Raw genomic sequence first — 17,821 nt, forward strand, 5'->3', positions numbered from 1 at the left:
TGTTCCAAGTTAAGATTAAGTATTTGGTCATAGCAGTTAGAATTTTCAAGAGTAAGCACAGCTTAATTTGTCTTTGATATCAGCAATGAGACTGCATTTTCTTTGTTTTATCAGTAAGTGTGTTTACATATCTGCATGTATGTTTGTCTACATGAGCAGAAAGCAACCACAGACCTGTCAAACAAAGCCCCCCCTGTTATGCTTTGTTTTTCCCCTCCCTCTCTCCTAAGCTTTCCATGAAGTGTATTGCTGTGTCTGGATCAGCCTGCTTAAGAGGGGAGCCTTGAGGGGGGAAGGGAGCAAAGGCTTGTACAACTAATGCAGCTCTTGAAAGACATGTGCAGCAAGAGCAGCTGTCTTCCATTGTTAGCCTACAAATTTCCAGTGTGCCTCATTTCTCCCCTCTCTGCATGAGTAGTGAGTGTTCTGGGGAGGGAAGTTCAGAGAATGCAAATCAAGCAAAACAAATTGTTGTATTTGCTTTGCCTTCTCATTTTGGATGGTTAGGGGATCCCAAATTATCACGACTAGGAGTCTGAATCTTTTGGAGTGGAATAGTTGTTGAAAATAAGAGAAGAGTTGGATAAAAGAGTAGTATTAATGACATGCTTTGAGTGCCGAATGCTTTATTTTATCTGAGTGACCTTTTGATACATTCCAGGTTTGTCTCTGATCCTGGCTTTGAGGATTGTCTCGGGCTTTTCTCCAGAAGACAGATAAAATGTTCTTTTTGAGTGGTGAAATGAAGGAGAGGGTGTCTGTGGGGTAGAGACGGTGGGCTTTTGGGTGGGGGGAAGAAACTGCCCGAGGATAGTTGGCCAGTGTTATGAATGGATAGACAGACTCTTTAACCCTCTATCCACTGAATAGTATGTCACAGGCTGCTGCGGCTGTGAGAGGAGCTGGCAGAGAGCTCTTGGATTCCTGAATCCTTGAGGCATGTGGTCTGATTAACAGAACAAAACCCACACAGTGGGGAGGAGCAGACATGGCTTTCCCCCCCACAAGTGGAATTTTCTACCAGCGAGGGAAGAGGTGGCTCAAACGGGGTCGTAATTTGCAATGGCTGGAGTGAAGTTGGCCCAGTCGTATGAGTACTTCTGCTCTCCATGGGGTAAATTTGCAAAATGTATTTCTTCTATCTATTAAGTGATTTTTCTGTTATCATTATGTTCATTATGTTATCCATTTTTGTGTAAAATTCTGATTGTTTTCACAGAAACATTTGCCTAAAGCACCGATGAGCTGCGAGCGATTGCGAGTGTTTTCGAAGACAGCAAATGTTGCGTTATCGTCAGGGTTTGGCAAACATCCGGCGAACGTTTTACGACCTTGAACGAACCCCGACAAACTCCGAAATGAACGCAAAATTCACTGCCTTCAAAAACACTTAATTGTTCGCCCCTCAGTGAGATCGGGGCCTGTTCTGGTCATAATGATACTAAAGTTAGCAAGTAAAAATAAAGTGATTGAGTAAAAATAAATACATTTGAAGGCACACAGCATAGGGCTAAGTAACAGCTAAGTTGGTCTGCCATTTTTGTGTCCTACTCACAGAACAGAATGGCTGTAAAAGTACATACACAAAGTGGTGCCCAGACATTGCAGTCTTCAGACTAATTGCATGTTGCCATTTTACATGTGCATGATAAGGATTGCAGGATTCTGTAATGAGTGAATGGGGAGAACGCCACAAAGGTAATTGTATTGTAATTATATGTCAAGAATGGCCTTTTTCAAACCAAGTGATATAGGGCTTGTGTAATTGTTTCGCTGCTTTTAACACTGGACATCTGTCTCTGCAAATGGACAGTTGGCGAATAACTTAACAGCTCCGATTTTGTCTTTTGTTCTAGTGCACCATTGGAGGGAAAGAAAACTGACCAGATTTGATGGTTAGGTTATGTTAGATGTAACTAAAGACAGAACTAAATAAAATACATTTAATTTGTAAATATTTTATCTGGTCAAGGAAATTCCACGTAAATTATTGCACCATTGTTTTTTTCTGTGTAATAATAGTGACAATTCGGGTTTCGTACTTAACTTCAGAACCATTTTTGTAATGTGTTTCTGTGTCAGCCCACCAAGCCTGCATGATGACATGCTGCGGTTACCAAATATGACATCTTTTGGAAACCAAATGAAGGAGCTTGATATTGTGTGTAATCTTGGAAATGTTGGTGCCATGTCACAAAAACACCTTTAAATAACAAGAAATGTCATCTTTCTCTATTCCTGTGAACGTTTTATAAAGTAAACACTGGCAGAAGGCACCGTACAATGCAGTGTCAGTGTAATAGTCATTTTTTTAGCTCTCTAAATTGATTGAATGTTGTTTAAGGATGCCATTGCAAGTGATAGTGAGAAAAATAGAAATGTGTTTTGAGAGTTCATTATTTTACATAAAGATACATAAATAATCGTTTTGTAATCGAATTGTAATTGAATCAATCGTGAGGGGCACAAAGATTCCCACCTCTTGTGTCATCTGTATAAATTGACAACTAAACAATTATCAAATTAATCGATACAACAATTTTAATCTTAAAGACATTGATTAGAGCCATTGATTCGAACCATTGATTCTGTTGCTACCATCATGAGTTACATCATCAATAAAGACTGCATGAGGTTTCACAATGCTTCTCAAATGATGAGCTTGTATGTTTTGGATCACAAGCAGATCCTTTCTTAGTTTATACTTCGGCCTTTCCATCACTTAGGTTAATCTCCTATCCTATAACAAGTCATAACTTGTCATTTCTCATCTGATTTTCAAGAGGTTTACGGTTGTCAACACCTAAACATATGCTATCAATAGTGACATTTGGGAAAAAAAAAGTATTTTCATCCACACACATGAAATCCACTGACAAGTCTACCCCTCCTAAGGACCACCTATTCATAACTGTGGGCTCGAGTGTTGACAGCCAGTGTAACTCTTCACAACAACGCAGACATGTGCGGCTCCTTGGAATAAGCGTTTATTGCATGCACATCTTTTGCCTTCTACAATTATAAATCAACAAAAATGTACAAACGAGACGCACTGCGTCGACATGAATTAAAGTCAACATGAACAAAAGTGCGTCGACATGAATGAGAGCAGAACAAATAGATACCATAATGGACGCTTGCTATGAAACTAGGTGGGTAGGCACAACAAAATGAAACTAGGCACGTTCATTTAATGTCCCCGACACTGAATTTTCCAGATTTGCAAAACGAGAAAATAATGGTTCCAGACATGAACGCAGTCCAACATTGTCAACTGTAATTAACATATTACTGGCCGAGCAAAATCTTATACGTACAAAATAATCACTTTTCAGCAGACCCTAAAAATAGCAAATTAGCTAAGTAAAAGATCTTCATTTTCCACAGAAAAAAACTCAACAGATGAAATCACACGCTATCAAGTCGCTATGCAGCTAATCCTTCAGTTTATGATCTTGTTTACCAGCAAATAAGGGGAACACTTATTACGTGAGCACGAAGTAAAATCAGATTTTCAGGTGTGATTGTTGTGCTTCGGGGGCGGCGTATAATATTCGAGTGTGTGTTATTCTCGAGAGTTTACAACACTTCGATTTAAACACTTCAAGATGAAAGCTAATGGATGTTGTATAAGAGCAACTGCTTGCTGGTGTGATGAGATGTGATTTACACATAACCAATTAGTCAACTACTTGCAAAAATAATCAGTGATTAGTCGCCCATCAAAACAATTGATTGTGACAGCTCTAAATCAGATTGGGTATTTCAACAGACTGTTGTCGTTTTTGGCAAATCTACTGTTACCTCTTGTAACTCAACTACTGTACGTTTGTCAATTTTAACACCAAATCAGTGATACTACAAAAAAAAAAAAAAAAACGTGTGTTTTTGCTTCACTCACATTAGAGTACTTTGGTAGTTTGTACTCATTCAGATTTTCCCCTTGTTGTATTTTTGGAGTATTATAAGGCTTGTATGGCAAAAATAGTAGCCATGCTTATTTCAAAATGAGAAGTTTTTTCGAAGCTCTTCTCACATCCGGTGACTGTGCTGTTTTTGAACGTAATTACACGTTGTCAGTTTTAACTCTTTTTTGTTCTAAAATAATTTGACGACATTATAGTATTGGATTGTGTGTTGTCAAGTTTGTATTTGATGTTTAGCACAGTATGGCTCTGCATACATGTTTTGTAGCCCGGAATAACACATTGGAGATGAAAGGATTTTCTTTTCCATTCTAATCCACATAGACAGCTAGGCCCTTGTGATTATTCCCTTCCCGTTCTTTCCACTCATCTCTTTGCTTGCAGGGCCTTTCTATTTCACCCTTAAAAGGGTTTCGAAAGGGGATTATACAAGCTATAGAAATTAAAGTGAGAACACGTCCGTCCTTTGGGACCAATGTCAAACATTCATGATGCAATGGATTCTGCTTGAATATGGGTCGCTTTACTTATCTGAGCTGGAAGGTCTTGTTAGACAGTAGTTCTCGATGCTTTATGTAGTAGACTTTGTAGTCTTTATAGGTGAGAATGGCAAAGATGTATTTTACCATGGGTTGCAATCCCACAATAACACAATGCAGTGAAAAGGAGTTAATTGACCTGGCCGGCATTGGGTGGTTTTGATATTGAGACTATAACGCTTAGTGTATGTTTCATGCTTTTAGCATGAAGCCATTTTCAGTACAACAATGCAACAGCACAACACAAGAGTAAAGGTGATCATTGTTGAGGCTTCATTCTTCATAGATTGATATGAAGCTGTCCAACCAAATGTTGGGAAAAAACACATCAAAGTATAATGGTATCATTCATTTAGATTCTAAATGAACGATATCATTATACTTTGATGTGTTTAGGGGTGTCAAACTAATTTTTTTCGCGGGCCGCATTGTAGCCATAGCTTCTTTCGGAGGGCCATTATGACTGTCAACCCAAATAAATGTATGAGCACCTTATACTATATACAGTAAAAGCTACAAAACAACTCGTTTTCAAATAAGATGAGTAAAAACTGGTTAAATATATATATATATAAAAAAGAAAGATATTATTAAAAGTGAAGACAATTTGTAATTCTAGTAATGACACACGAATTTGATGCACAATTTGTCTTCGTGGGCCACATAAAATGATGTGGCGGGCCGTATCTGGCCCCCGGGCCTTGAATTTGACACCTGTGATTTAGATGGTTAGTGCTGATGAAACAAAGGCAAATATATGGTATTTCAGGTCTCATTTGAAAGCCAAAATCATCACTTAAGCCGGACATAAATGATTCTGTTTTATCATGTACCCTGAGAATAAATGTGATATTCAACAGTATCAATATTTTGCTCACCCCGATTGGCAAAATTGCCTAAATAATGAATAATCTCCCAGTATTTGCTTATCTAATCATCATGAGAATATCCATTTTTAAGTGCTCAAAGACGTTAAGTCAACCTCAAAATGTCATTTACACTCTAAGTTAAAAAAAAAAAAAAAAAATAGATCGACCAAAGACGAATTCTGCTTTGAACAAACGTGTTTGTGTTTTCTCCTTTATCCGACTCTTCATTTAATACTCAGTGACAAGAAACAATTTGATTTGGAGATCAAGTCACCTTAATGTCACATCACATTTATGTTATAGGCTCAGGTGCCTTTTCGAGGGCTACATACAACACAAATTGGTTAAAATATTGCAGAGTTATGATTAGGTTGTCAGCAGAGCAGCCATATAAACTGGCCTTAGATGGCAAATCACTCTGCCAAACATTTTCAGTATATTGACTGTGGATAATAAACTCTGCTTAGCTGGATTGTATTCTCCCATCGAGAGTACAGTTTTACTCTTTCAGCTGTCTTGCAGTGTTACATTAATATTGATACCTTATTTCTCTCCCCTAAGCTGTTTGCTCGAGTCACTTCATCTAAATCCCTTCAACGCAATGCAAGATTTCCTTTCTTGGGAATAAGAGCCATATACATTAAGCCATCGCTGTCACAGCATACATAAGTACTTGCATACTCAGTCTCAGCGGATATTGATTTACTGTACCACTATGTTGTAGGTTGTTTCATAGTACAGAGTGCGAAATCATTTTTCTGCACTCTTATGCTTATTTTATTTTAGAATTTTCAGTGCTAATGTGTTTTGAGCAAAGTAAATAGCAGTTCTGGATTATACCCCGAGGGACCATGAGCATGTTTATAATATACATGTGTTTGAGCAGCTTTTTCTTGGCTGAATGCGTTGTACACATTTATCTCCCGAATCTATTATTTTAAAATCATAATCTGACATTGTGTTCTTTTCGTATTTACTTGCATATTCTTTTTAAAAAAATTACATGTTTCATTGTTATTTTTTCGCTATCTGTTCTTGATCATGTATTCATTCAACTTCACTTTTCACATATAACTGTTATGTTATTATAAAGATACTTATATACTAATTTATATGGCTTACAGTTGTTTATTTTTTCATGAAAATTATTTGACTGAAAATGCTAATAAAAATGATATGCCATCACAAGTTATTTTGAAAACAATTTTAACAATGTGTTGAGGGCTTCAATAAAAGTTAATATAGCATTGAGTTTGAGGCTGGGTTGCTTAGTCTTTAGCAATGTATTATTTCTACTATGTACTTTCATATTTAATTAAATTTCGTTAGCGGGGCCTCGCTCTTCAATGTCGATGTTTAAATTATATTTAATTATATCCGTGAGGGTTGTGTATTCCTTGAACAGAGGGACCATTTGGTTTTAAATTAATCACTGGAGTCATATGTCAAAACTAATGAGGTATTTTCTCATTGCTAATGTTATAGCTGAATATATAACTATTTTATTACTCTGGAGGACTCAACAGTTTGGTCGCTTCATAATAAGATGTTTAAAGTGCCAGGTAGCTCTATATTGTCCTGTCTGCTATCTGACCTAATTTTGGTAGCGTGAAGATGACAATATTTAACCGCACTGCCCATTGGATGCGTGTCGTGGTGGAACTACATTTGTAAATGTAAAAAACCCGATTGGGCAGTAACAATCCGTACAATAGTGCAACCTTGGCAAGATTCCATCCTTTCATAATTGACGCTTCTTTTCTCAATGCCAATGGGTTTGCAAGCGAAAGGACGGAAGGGGACAGAGCTATTCAATACACAACATGCAATTTTGAAAAAACTTCCACTTTCAAATTGTGAGACTGGCTGTTCATATGCAGCATTGATTTATTTACATGCATTATTGCATTGTTTTCCTACACTTTTTATAAGAATGTGGTTGAATTTAAAATATCTATTCCAGTATATCTTATGACCATGATGTTGCACACTTTTTACATGAATGCATTTTACCCATCTCAGTTGTAATGCATACGTGAGTTGGTGCCCAGGGAACAGTTCAGGGTTTCTTAACCACTTGGTCAAAGCTCCCCAATAACAATTAGAAATCTTAGGTGTTCTTATATTTTAATCGACATCAGTCATGGTTTTGGCAAACACCATAGTTGAGGCTGCCGGTGTGACTAAATCCAACGAACGGACAAAGATGGATGTATCATCAGTATTTGTGGACAGCAGCTGCAGACAGATAGGAGGAGGACTACAATGACTGGACTGACTGTTTATTTTTATCAGGGCATTAGCAGATTAGGCACTCAAACTAACAAGGTCATCAAACTCAGATGGCTGTAAGCAGCAGACCTCTGCTGAGCAGCTGGCAGCAAGAGACAAGATTTTGTACGTTACAGTGGGTTTCACTTTACCCCTGCTCCCCCGACAACACTACCGAAAAAGACTTATTAGTGGTTTGAATAATATAAAAAGCAGCAGAGGATAATTTGTTTCAAAATACCCTGCCAGTTCGTGAGTTGACACAATTGTGTTGACCTGCAGCCACATGTCATCATTAAGCAAATGTCTCAGTGACATTGTTGTGCTCAAGCTGCTTTTATCATTGCGCCAAATTGCGTCACGTAATTAGTTGCAAACCATTTGCAGTGCCTTTTTGATGCATTTGATACTTGCTAATGGAGACTTTAACAGAAGAACATGTCGCTTATACTCAAGTCTGTCCAAGACTAAAAGAGATGTCTATGTCAGAAAAAGTCTGTAACTTGATCTGGCCACTCTGTCAGTGCCCTGGGAGTTTTCCCTCACTGGAATTACAGTAATATTTCATATGAATCTGACAACAATTTTTAACCTATTTTTGGTTTCCCAGAACTGCTTAAATTCAATAAGATCATCCATCATATGTTACATGTGGTTGAGCAATGACAGTGCTTGGTTAAAGTGTTACCGTGAACTATTGCAGCACTACACTGTGTGTTATTTAAATTAGGGCAGATAATTACGTTTTCAAGAGGGTCAATACATGAAAAGTGTCATAAGTTCTTAGTGCCGCATGCGATTATGAAATCGCTTTGTTGTCATGGTCACAGATAACACAACTTGAGCTGCAATAAAATAGCAGCACTTAAAACAGCTGCTCTATTGGTCGTATCCTTCACGAATGAGCATGGTCACTTTTGGAAAGTCTCAAAAGACAGTAGGACCAACATAGCTCTCACTTCCTTGACATAACTACTCCTTAGGGGGATCAAGTAGTTCTGCATCGTGTTTTATCATTGGACTTGCTGTTTGGAGTTACTAAACACAAAGGAAAAGTTCTGAGTATATCTAAATAAAATGGAATTGTGGGAATTCCCCAAAGAATCTCCAAGCGTGGTTATTGTTTTGTTGAAACTAATTATCTTAATCTTCTAAAATAAGCTTTGGAGTTCAGCAGAGGAAGATTTCGTATTTTTTTTTCCCCAAAAGAGCCACCTTTGTTGTTTACGTGATCTGCCTAGAGCTTGTTAATTTAGTTTAGGGGCCACGGCTTTTGTCAAAGTAAACAATGGCGATTCATGAATGACTCATTTGGTTTGTTTTCACTGCAGACTGATCTCCCAAACTGATCCAAGAAGAAATCCGTTTAACTTGTTGGTGTCAGGAGGTGTCAATGATGACAGCCTTTCAGTTTCTTGTCTGGTTTCCCTTTGCTGTTAGATAACATTTAGGGCTGCAGAGTGAGCTGACAAAGAAATCCTTGTGGGCTCAGCTCAGTTTATCTGGATTTCTTCTCTCAGCATAGCCTCCCTCCATGTTTGACGCGAGTGCATGACCTTGACAAGAATGTAGCTCATTGTTGTTTCCGACTGAACTGTGGTCAGGATTTGAGGAAGAGGAATGGGCAAAGAGTGATATCTATGAATACAGGATAGAATCCTAATCTACTGTAAATAAAATGGTCACCTCTGTAAGAATTTTAACACGCTTCTTTTATTATTATTCTTTTCTTTTACGCAGTTAAAATGTTTTGTGTCTAAAACTGAATTACTAAGACTGTTCGTAGTTTCCATTTTGTTTCACTGGCTTTCAGTGTTGTGTTTACCAGTAAATACACGATAAACGTTGTTTAGGTTACCAGTAAAGCTTCCAGCTCTACCCACTCTAACGCACTTAAAACCCAACCCCCCTCCCACTTTTATTTTACAAACAATGCCAGGCATCGCTTCCAGGCAGCATGCTGAGCCAGGAAGAGGAAGGAATTGGGTCGGTAAGGTCATGTTGAACCAGGGCAAGTGGAAAGTATACCAAACCACCTGGCAAATGTTGGACAGTCAATCACACAGACTTTTGCCTCCCATGTCGTTTATGCAATAGCGCAGGTGTAAAAAAAAAAAAAAAAGCAGTATGAATGCAATGCAGTGTAAAGATCCATTTGACTTTCAGCAAATGATTAACTCTCACTGCTTGACTGTTATTTAAGTTCGTTCAAAATTGGGCCCAGGGCAGGAAAGCTCGTTCAAAGTTGGGCCCGGGGCAGGAATAATAAACAGACCGGGCGCAAATTTGACAAGTGAACACCGAGTGCCTTACAGTATTCCTTGTTATGTAAACCTTACTAAGCATCATAGTATGGTTGGACATTTGAAAATGGTACTGCTGGAAAATGCATTTATAACCCACGTGTTCAAATCAGATTGGATAAAAATTCAAAAAGTCAGTCAACCATTAAGGGGAAACACTTATCGGTGCAACTGCACCGAACACCATTTTTTCAATGGCATTTGCGTGCACTCCTGACAACAACATTGCTATTTTTATACTCCGTATTTAACTCTTGTTGGCAGCGACAGGATTACTCAGGCTTTCACATGTTCTTGTTATACAAAACAACATAGCCCAGAAGCTTCAGTTAGGATTGGCTCCTCAACCAACATAAACTCCAGGCTACTGTCACCTCCATACACATCACGGCCAGAACTGCCAGGTGTGAGTGTTTATTGCACACAGGACAGCTAAAATAGTGCTAGATGACATAGATAAAATAACTACACAGAGACGGAATGACTGCAAGTATGGCTTATCGTCCACACTGATCACCGTAACAAACGTTACTTATTGGCTATATAGCAGTTAATTATTGCCATCCATTTTTTTGTACTGCAAACTTGGGAGTTGGGGAAAGGGAGCTTAAACCCTCGACTGGTCGGCAGTGAATTGCAAATCCCTTGTAAATGGGGCATTGAGTGTTCGCTGCATGAAAAGTCTCCTATGTGAACCGCAAAACCAGCCACGGCTAATTATTTTTATTATAATAGATGGCTTATTTGTGAATCTCAGCTCACTTAAATATATGACTTACTAATCCTATTTGTGCTTGCCGTTGTGGGCTTGTCGAGTCAGATGAGTGTTTTTGTATATAATTAATAGCCAAAATGTTCTAACAGTAGAAGGAATTGTACGCACACTCACACTCAGACACAAGCTCGACATCACATATACTTCCCATCTTGCTCATGGCTATAAGAGATACCATTTGGCTCACGTCTGTTCTTTTATTAGCATTTACAGATGGCTTCACAGGAGTAGCCTTACATAATCTCTAAAAGGATGTCTTATGAGATGAGCATAAAGAAAGCCTTCATGTTTATTGTACTATACTAAAAGTCATTGTAAACGTCTTTATACATACATTACACCAACGAGAAATGCTTTATTTTCCACACAATGTACAGAATTAGTTCAATGTTTAAACAAAGTTTCTCTTGGTATTCAATGAGAAACATTGTCAAAACAGGGTCCAGCGTTAAGTCTTATGGTGGTGGCTCGACAGCCTAGTTGTGGTGGCACTGTCAGAAGCTGTACTGGTTCTGTATTTTCATCATCAGAATCAGAATCAATCTTTATTTGCCAAGTTTGAACATGCCAAACAAGGAATTTGACTCAGGTACATCTCGGCCAACATTTAGGTAGCTAACAACATTCAGGACAACATGTGCTTTTGTGCTTTGGACAATTATTCTCAAACATCCCCTGATCTTAAACTTTGAGGAAGTGGAATGGGCAAAGAGTGATATCTACGAATACAGCATAGAATCCTAATCTACTGTAAATAAAATGGTTACCTCTGTTAGAATTTAAACACGCTTTTTTTATTACTATTCTCGTCTTTTACGCAGCTAAAATGTTTTGTGTCTAAAACTGAATTAAGATAAGTTAGTAGTTGGCAGTTTGATTCACTGTTTCATGTTAACATGCCAAAGTTCAGCAGTAATGTGCGCATGACTATTGCATAGATTATTTTCTATGACCTGTGCCAGCAGTCTCATTTGAATACACAACCATAACAGTAACATTCATTCATAATTTAGCACCCAACATGAGTTTGTGTGTGACAAGGATATTAGACGAGGAAGTGATCCAAAGGTGAAGACTTGATATTTGACAGTCTACCCTTAAATCAGTAACCATGATTTGTGGTAAAGCTATATGTTTCAAATACCAAGGATTTACGAGAAACATAACCAAAACAATAAAAATCAGGGCTGGTAACTGCCACCATTATGCTCGAAAATGCTCCCATTTTTTTCAATGTGTGCTGGTAAAAATGTCATCCCATTGCACAGCGTGACTGCGTGTTGTAATACTCTTACTGGTATATGCGGTGAAGGCGATCTCAAAGTCACTATCTGTCAGAATACACTCAGATGTTCGAATGCATGTCAAGTTAAATCTTTCCTGTATAAATTACATAAATACAAGTCCAAGTCAGAAGGTGTACTTTGCTACGTTAACAGCCATCTAACGCAACTAGCAATATTTGCTTTCAGCTTGCTCACATTCACTGTAGACTCCACGCAAAATAGCGGCTCTACTTTTGGAACAAGCAAAGGAAAACCTTAACTTACGACTGCCAACATTTACAAGCACTTTATCAAAACAAGAAGCCCCGAGTGACCGATGATACGTGGATCTGGCAACCATGGCTCCACTGTTGGACTAGGCTCCAGCACGCTCGCGATACTCGTGAGGATGAGCGCTTCAGATAATGAATGAGTAAATGATATTATCATGTGTATCTGTGTATATAACCTTGTAAATGGTTAGGGTACATGAAGGGAAAAACAAACATTGGAAAATTTGCCAAGGAGTTTTACCATTGTAGAATGAATAAAATCGGCCAATTAATAGGCCGTGCAGTGGTTAGTAGGCTTTGCTTCATTGCTCCAGTATTCAGTGGACAAATTACAATCCAGAGATATTTGTTTTGTAACCCATACTCACATGTCATAGTCTTCACAGAAATACAGTTATAGTAAATCTTGACAGTTTTACCATGTTCCTCTTTCAACACTTTGTGGTATGCACTGCACTAACCCAAAGTTCATTGGCTCTTTGTAGGTCAGTTAAACATTACTCTTGTCACTGTGAGTCTCTCAAGAGTCTGCTGTTTTGGGTTTCAGTGAAGAAAACGGTGTGAAACTCGAGCATTATGGTTTGGAGAAGTCATAAAATCCATGTGTCAAGTCTTGTGAAAAGGGAGGATATCTTCACTTTTCGAGTTTTTTTTTAATCCCTGCGTTAACATTAACACAAAAGCTGTGAACAAAATCTGTGAAATACAAAAGTGAAACTACTGCGCTATGATGAACTATTTGCTATTTATCGCTTCTAACTTCATCAAACAAATGTAAATATCGTACAAAGATGCACCCAAGTAGACATGCAAATCTTTAATTAATCTTATTAGATAAGGAAAAACAAACTTCCAAAGCTACATGGCCTTATCAGCTTAACTTAATAACTTGTTGGCCACTGTCAGCAGCAGCAATGTAAATAAAGCATTTTCTTGAAGTGGCAAGTCTTTCACATCTACATGGAGACATTTCGGTCCACTCAGAATTGTTTGAAACTGACGGCTGAACAGTCTCTCTCAGAATTCATGTTAACAACACTCACTCTTTGATTTTAAAGAAAGATTGCTTGGGTTTTATTTTGTTTTGTGCGCAAGGCCCATAGAGCGATCATGCAGAATTTCTTGTCTCATCAACTCAGCACACCACATTATGAATCAGAAACTGATACACAGTGATTAAGATGTCATTAGGCTTGGCTTTGTCAGGCTGCACACATTAATTCACCATTACTTTGAGGGTAATCCACACTTGTATAACAAGTATGTAGCCTGTGTCAAGCAGTTGTTTTTTCTTTTTGTGTTAATTAAGCTGAGACAACCATTGTTGTTTTTGTCAAAACATCTCGAGTTTCCCCATAAACATATGTGAGTACAGCCAAGGTGGGCGGAGCTTTAGTGAACCAGGCGTAAGAAATTAGATTGCCATATATCTATATATATACTATATGTATGTGCGTGAATTAAATTAATCAACATCTAGTGGATTATCAAATTAATTGATCATTTTTAATAATCGATTAATTGTTTACATCCTTTTTTAATAAAAATTTGTACCAATGCATTCAGTCGCTTAACTGTAAATATTATCTAATTTGTGATTTTGTGTTGATTCAAAATAAAACGTGTTTTTACTTTAGGAAACAACGATCAACATTTTTGCCTATTTTCTGGTATGTTACGAACCAAACCACTTATGATTGATTTTTGTTGTCGATTTGAAAAAATGTCCTGTTTAATTAAGGAATGGAAATGTAAACATCAGTTTTTTTCCATCCAATTTATCAATCAATCAACAAAGAGAATCTACAGATTAATCAATAATAGAAATAATAGTTTGTTCCATCCCTAGTATATTAGTAGTATAGGCGAGTGCCCAAAAGTAAGTACTTCTGCCCATTATCAGTGCATCACTTGCCTTCTGTCACTGTAGCTGTTTAATCACCACTAGTCTTCCTGTCTCACTTTCTTCCTTTCACCCACGCACTTGTCTAGCGTGCAGTGCACTTCATCGGTTGCTCCCTGATGGCTCGCTCCTCCCTTCCTGTCGTTTTCCTTCTCCATGTAGGCCGACTGTCTCTTCATTGCTGTCACAGTGTCAGAGCAGGTGGAATCAATTCGTGACCCAATGCACCCAGCACCGTTATCACAACTAGCTTTTTAAGTGAGGGATTTAATGAGCGATCCCTCTGCGAGATGACTGGCAGCATGGGTCACACTCGCCTGTGTGGAGTGTAAAGGAGGAAAACCGCGAGAAGGCATGTTGGACCAAACCAGCATTACAAAGGCACATGATTCGCATGCCCCTCTCAGCCTCTTCTCTCTGCTCTTCAGTTCTCAGAATATGAAGAAAAAAGACTGATATTGCCGACTTATTACTAAGCGAGGTAGTCTCACCGGGGACAGACATACCACAGTATAATCCATACACAATTTTCCCATCCGGTAACTGGCATTCCTTGAATCTATCTAAGCAGGATCGCTGTATGTGTTTACATAATGGTTGGGAATTCTTTCACGGTTTCCTGGTCTCTCTAAATGTCCAATTTTTCCTTGCAGATGGAATCTCCTGTCTCAACACCAGTCCCTCCCCCGCTCCATCTTTTGGCTGCAGTAGGCAACAGTGAGATTGCCTCGCCATGTGAACAGATAATGGTGCGCACACGTTCAGTAGCAGTGAACACATCCGATGTGGCCCTATCCACGGAACCCGAGTGCTTAGGACCCTGCGAACCCGGCACAAGTGTCAATCTTGAAGGCATTGTGTGGCAAGAAACTGAAGATGGTGAGTGCACGATTTACTTTGTCATGATGAGGAGGGAAAACATCTGTTTAGTGTGATATGGAGTGAAAAAGCTACGTATCAGAGTGGTGCAAATGTTTGAAGAACCTTGATCAAAATAATTTTGGTGAGTAGAGAATAAAACAATGCCATATTTTGCAGCTGTGAACCGTTGAAATCCAGAGACTTGGAACAGTGCTCTGTTTCACGTGCAAGCCAGTCTGTTGAAAAATGAGCCTGGGATTCTCACTAGCCATAAAACCAGAGCTGTGACTGTCAGTGTTTTTCTCTGCAAATACTGGCCTGCTCAGTTTGGTTTGGCTCAGCTACTCAGCAGAGTTTTATGTTCCTGTCACAATATAGTGGCTTCTAGTTGTGTGTTAAAAGCAAAAAAAACAAAAAACAAAATCATTGCAGGGGTAGCACAAAACAAAATCATTGCAGGCTACCCCATGGCTGCCACTGGTACACAAATTCAAAATCACTAGCTAATAACCAGAGTTTCAGTTGCTTTACTATAAAAACAATGGTGTGAAGGCAGGATGTGGAAAAAATCCTTTTTTAGCCATAAACATTTTTTACTGTTTTTGGAAGGCTTTTTACAAGGTTTTGGAGCCTTTCAGTGGGAAATTTGGTTTAGTCATAAAGGAGAACATTTGTGAGGTCAGACACTGATGTTGGATGAGAGCATATTGCTCACAGCTCGTTTTTAGTGTTTTATTAATAGTCGGCTCACATTTGACAACTTTATAATGATTTTGGTTTCAATTTCTTTGGTTTGGTTTGTTTGATCAAGTGTGAACACAACAAGTGTGAAACAGTCGGACAGAGAGCTAGCTGTAAGAATTGGGTCTTTTAATGAAGTCGAGTGCCATTTGGATCAGTTCAACTCAAAGATCGTATGGACCAAAGATGCAAACTGTTGTTAAAATTACATCAGAAAGCAAACAAATCCTGAATAAATATTGAATAAGTGCGGTACAGTGTAAGTGTGGACGTGTGAAGCAAAATAACGCTTGGTCCTTAATTTGTATTTGAGAGGCCCTTCATAACATAAACGATGTGATATGGACTTATTCAGATTGCTGCTTTTTATCAAACGTTTTCTTCTTGTATTGTCGATGAATGTATTCCTCAAAAACATATAGCTTGAACAAAATTTTGAAAAGAAACGAAGATATCGTCGGTAAAACAGCTTCTGTGTGGCAGACAATATTTTGCAGTCCACTATTATAAGAATTTTTTTTTTTTAAATGGTCTCCTTGGTTAAAATCTTGTACATCCATCCTTCAAATGGCCAGCGAGTGCCCTCACATAAGTTATCAAAAGATCAGATCATTCTGCGTAATGAAGTCCAAAGATTAGTCCTTTACCACTTGAGATTTTTCTTCCAGCCCAAAGCTGTCTTGACATATCCTTTTTCTTTTCTGCTACCAAGTATCCTGCCATTCACCCTTTGACTGTTCTTCATGAGAACTGAGAGCGAGCCAGGCGAGGGCCTGCGGCAGGGGTGGGAGTTACACAAGGCGACTTCTGTTAGTGACACAAACATGGCTCAGAGCCAACCGCAGCACTCCATTTGTCTTTGCTTATTCTTCGCCTCTCGCCATGTGACTGCCCCCACCTTTTCTTGACATACCCCCTCTTTCCCTTCCTAGTTTAAGTTTGTCCTTTGCCTGCACTCTCTTGAAACTGCTATTTTGGCTAAAACAGGCTGTGGATTAGTCTGTTGAGTGGCATGGGGGAATACTTGAAGTGGTTTTTAAATGTTATGGTGGGAAACTACTGTAGATGTTGCTGTTGAAAGGGGCTTGGCAGGATAAGGGCACTGTGCACCGGTGCAAGCCAGGTGGTAGAAACCATCACGATCTTTCATATAACCCTTTTTGACACCTCCTAATATTCTATCTTTACCGTCCTATTTTTCAGAATCCTTTCGTTGGGGTACAAGTTGGATAGTTTGTTGTGTAGTTTGATTCATTGTTGTCTATGTATTTCTTAACAGAGCTGTCACCTACATTACAAAGGAACGTAAATGTGTAAAGTTAAGAACATTTAAAAGCAGTGGATTGTATCGCAGAAGATTTTACACCTAGGTGTCACATGTCACTGAGACGATCACCACGCGGCACTGCTTCATGTCTCATTTATGTTTTTGTTGTTTTAACTAATCGAATTATGTGTTGCCATGATTTCACGCTATTTATGCCACCGACGCAGCTACCACATTCCGCCAACAAACACAACGATGGAAACACAAGCCTGATCAGGGTATATGACGAACCAAACCAAACGCTAGTGGAAACGTGGCTTAAGAGATTCATGAAAACAAATTCCTCTCATTGTAAGGCATCTGAACATGAGTTAAGTATAGCATGCGAAGAAAGCAAGAAACATCTGAAAAACATAATGGGGGCCATCCTGATTAGTAGAGGTTGGTGGTGAGCAATCCCATTTGCCACTGCATGACAAGGCTCACGCAAAGCTGTTTTAGCATGTACCATGCGTGTGTGCGTGTGCATTGCATTTAACATGCCAGCTAACAGCTGCTTCATCACCTCTGCCTTTCAGCCTTGTGGGAGTAAATGAACAACAGACTCTAGTAATTGCCGAGTGTCACAGAACTCACTCTGTGTAAGAGAAAAGAAATGGATGAACAAGCGGCAAGCTGCAAACAAAAAGCAATCACAGAAGCTTGCTTGACCTTTGGACGCTGATGACAAGAATCTCGGCTGATAAGGCAAAATCCATTTTCCTCCTCTGTTATTTGAACAAAGATGGAGCAGCTCATTCAGTTTTGA

At 38.7% G+C, this 17,821-nt stretch overlaps 1 protein-coding gene across 3 annotated transcripts in view; it reads left to right on the forward strand.

Annotated features, from left to right (window-relative positions):
• Nucleotides 1–17,821, forward strand: part of znf609b (zinc finger protein 609b) — a 62,619-nt gene that overhangs the window by 29,281 nt on the left and 15,517 nt on the right. For all 3 annotated transcript variants that reach the window (XM_049718176.2, XM_049718177.2, XM_049718178.2), the window contains exon 3: nt 14,798–15,023. In XM_049718176.2, the coding sequence (XP_049574133.1) occupies nt 14,798–15,023 (226 nt within the window). The remainder of the gene's footprint in view (nt 1–14,797; nt 15,024–17,821) is intronic.

This window comes from Syngnathus scovelli, chromosome 4, assembly GCF_024217435.2.
Source record: "Syngnathus scovelli strain Florida chromosome 4, RoL_Ssco_1.2, whole genome shotgun sequence".
Lineage (NCBI taxonomy): Eukaryota > Metazoa > Chordata > Actinopteri > Syngnathiformes > Syngnathidae > Syngnathus > Syngnathus scovelli.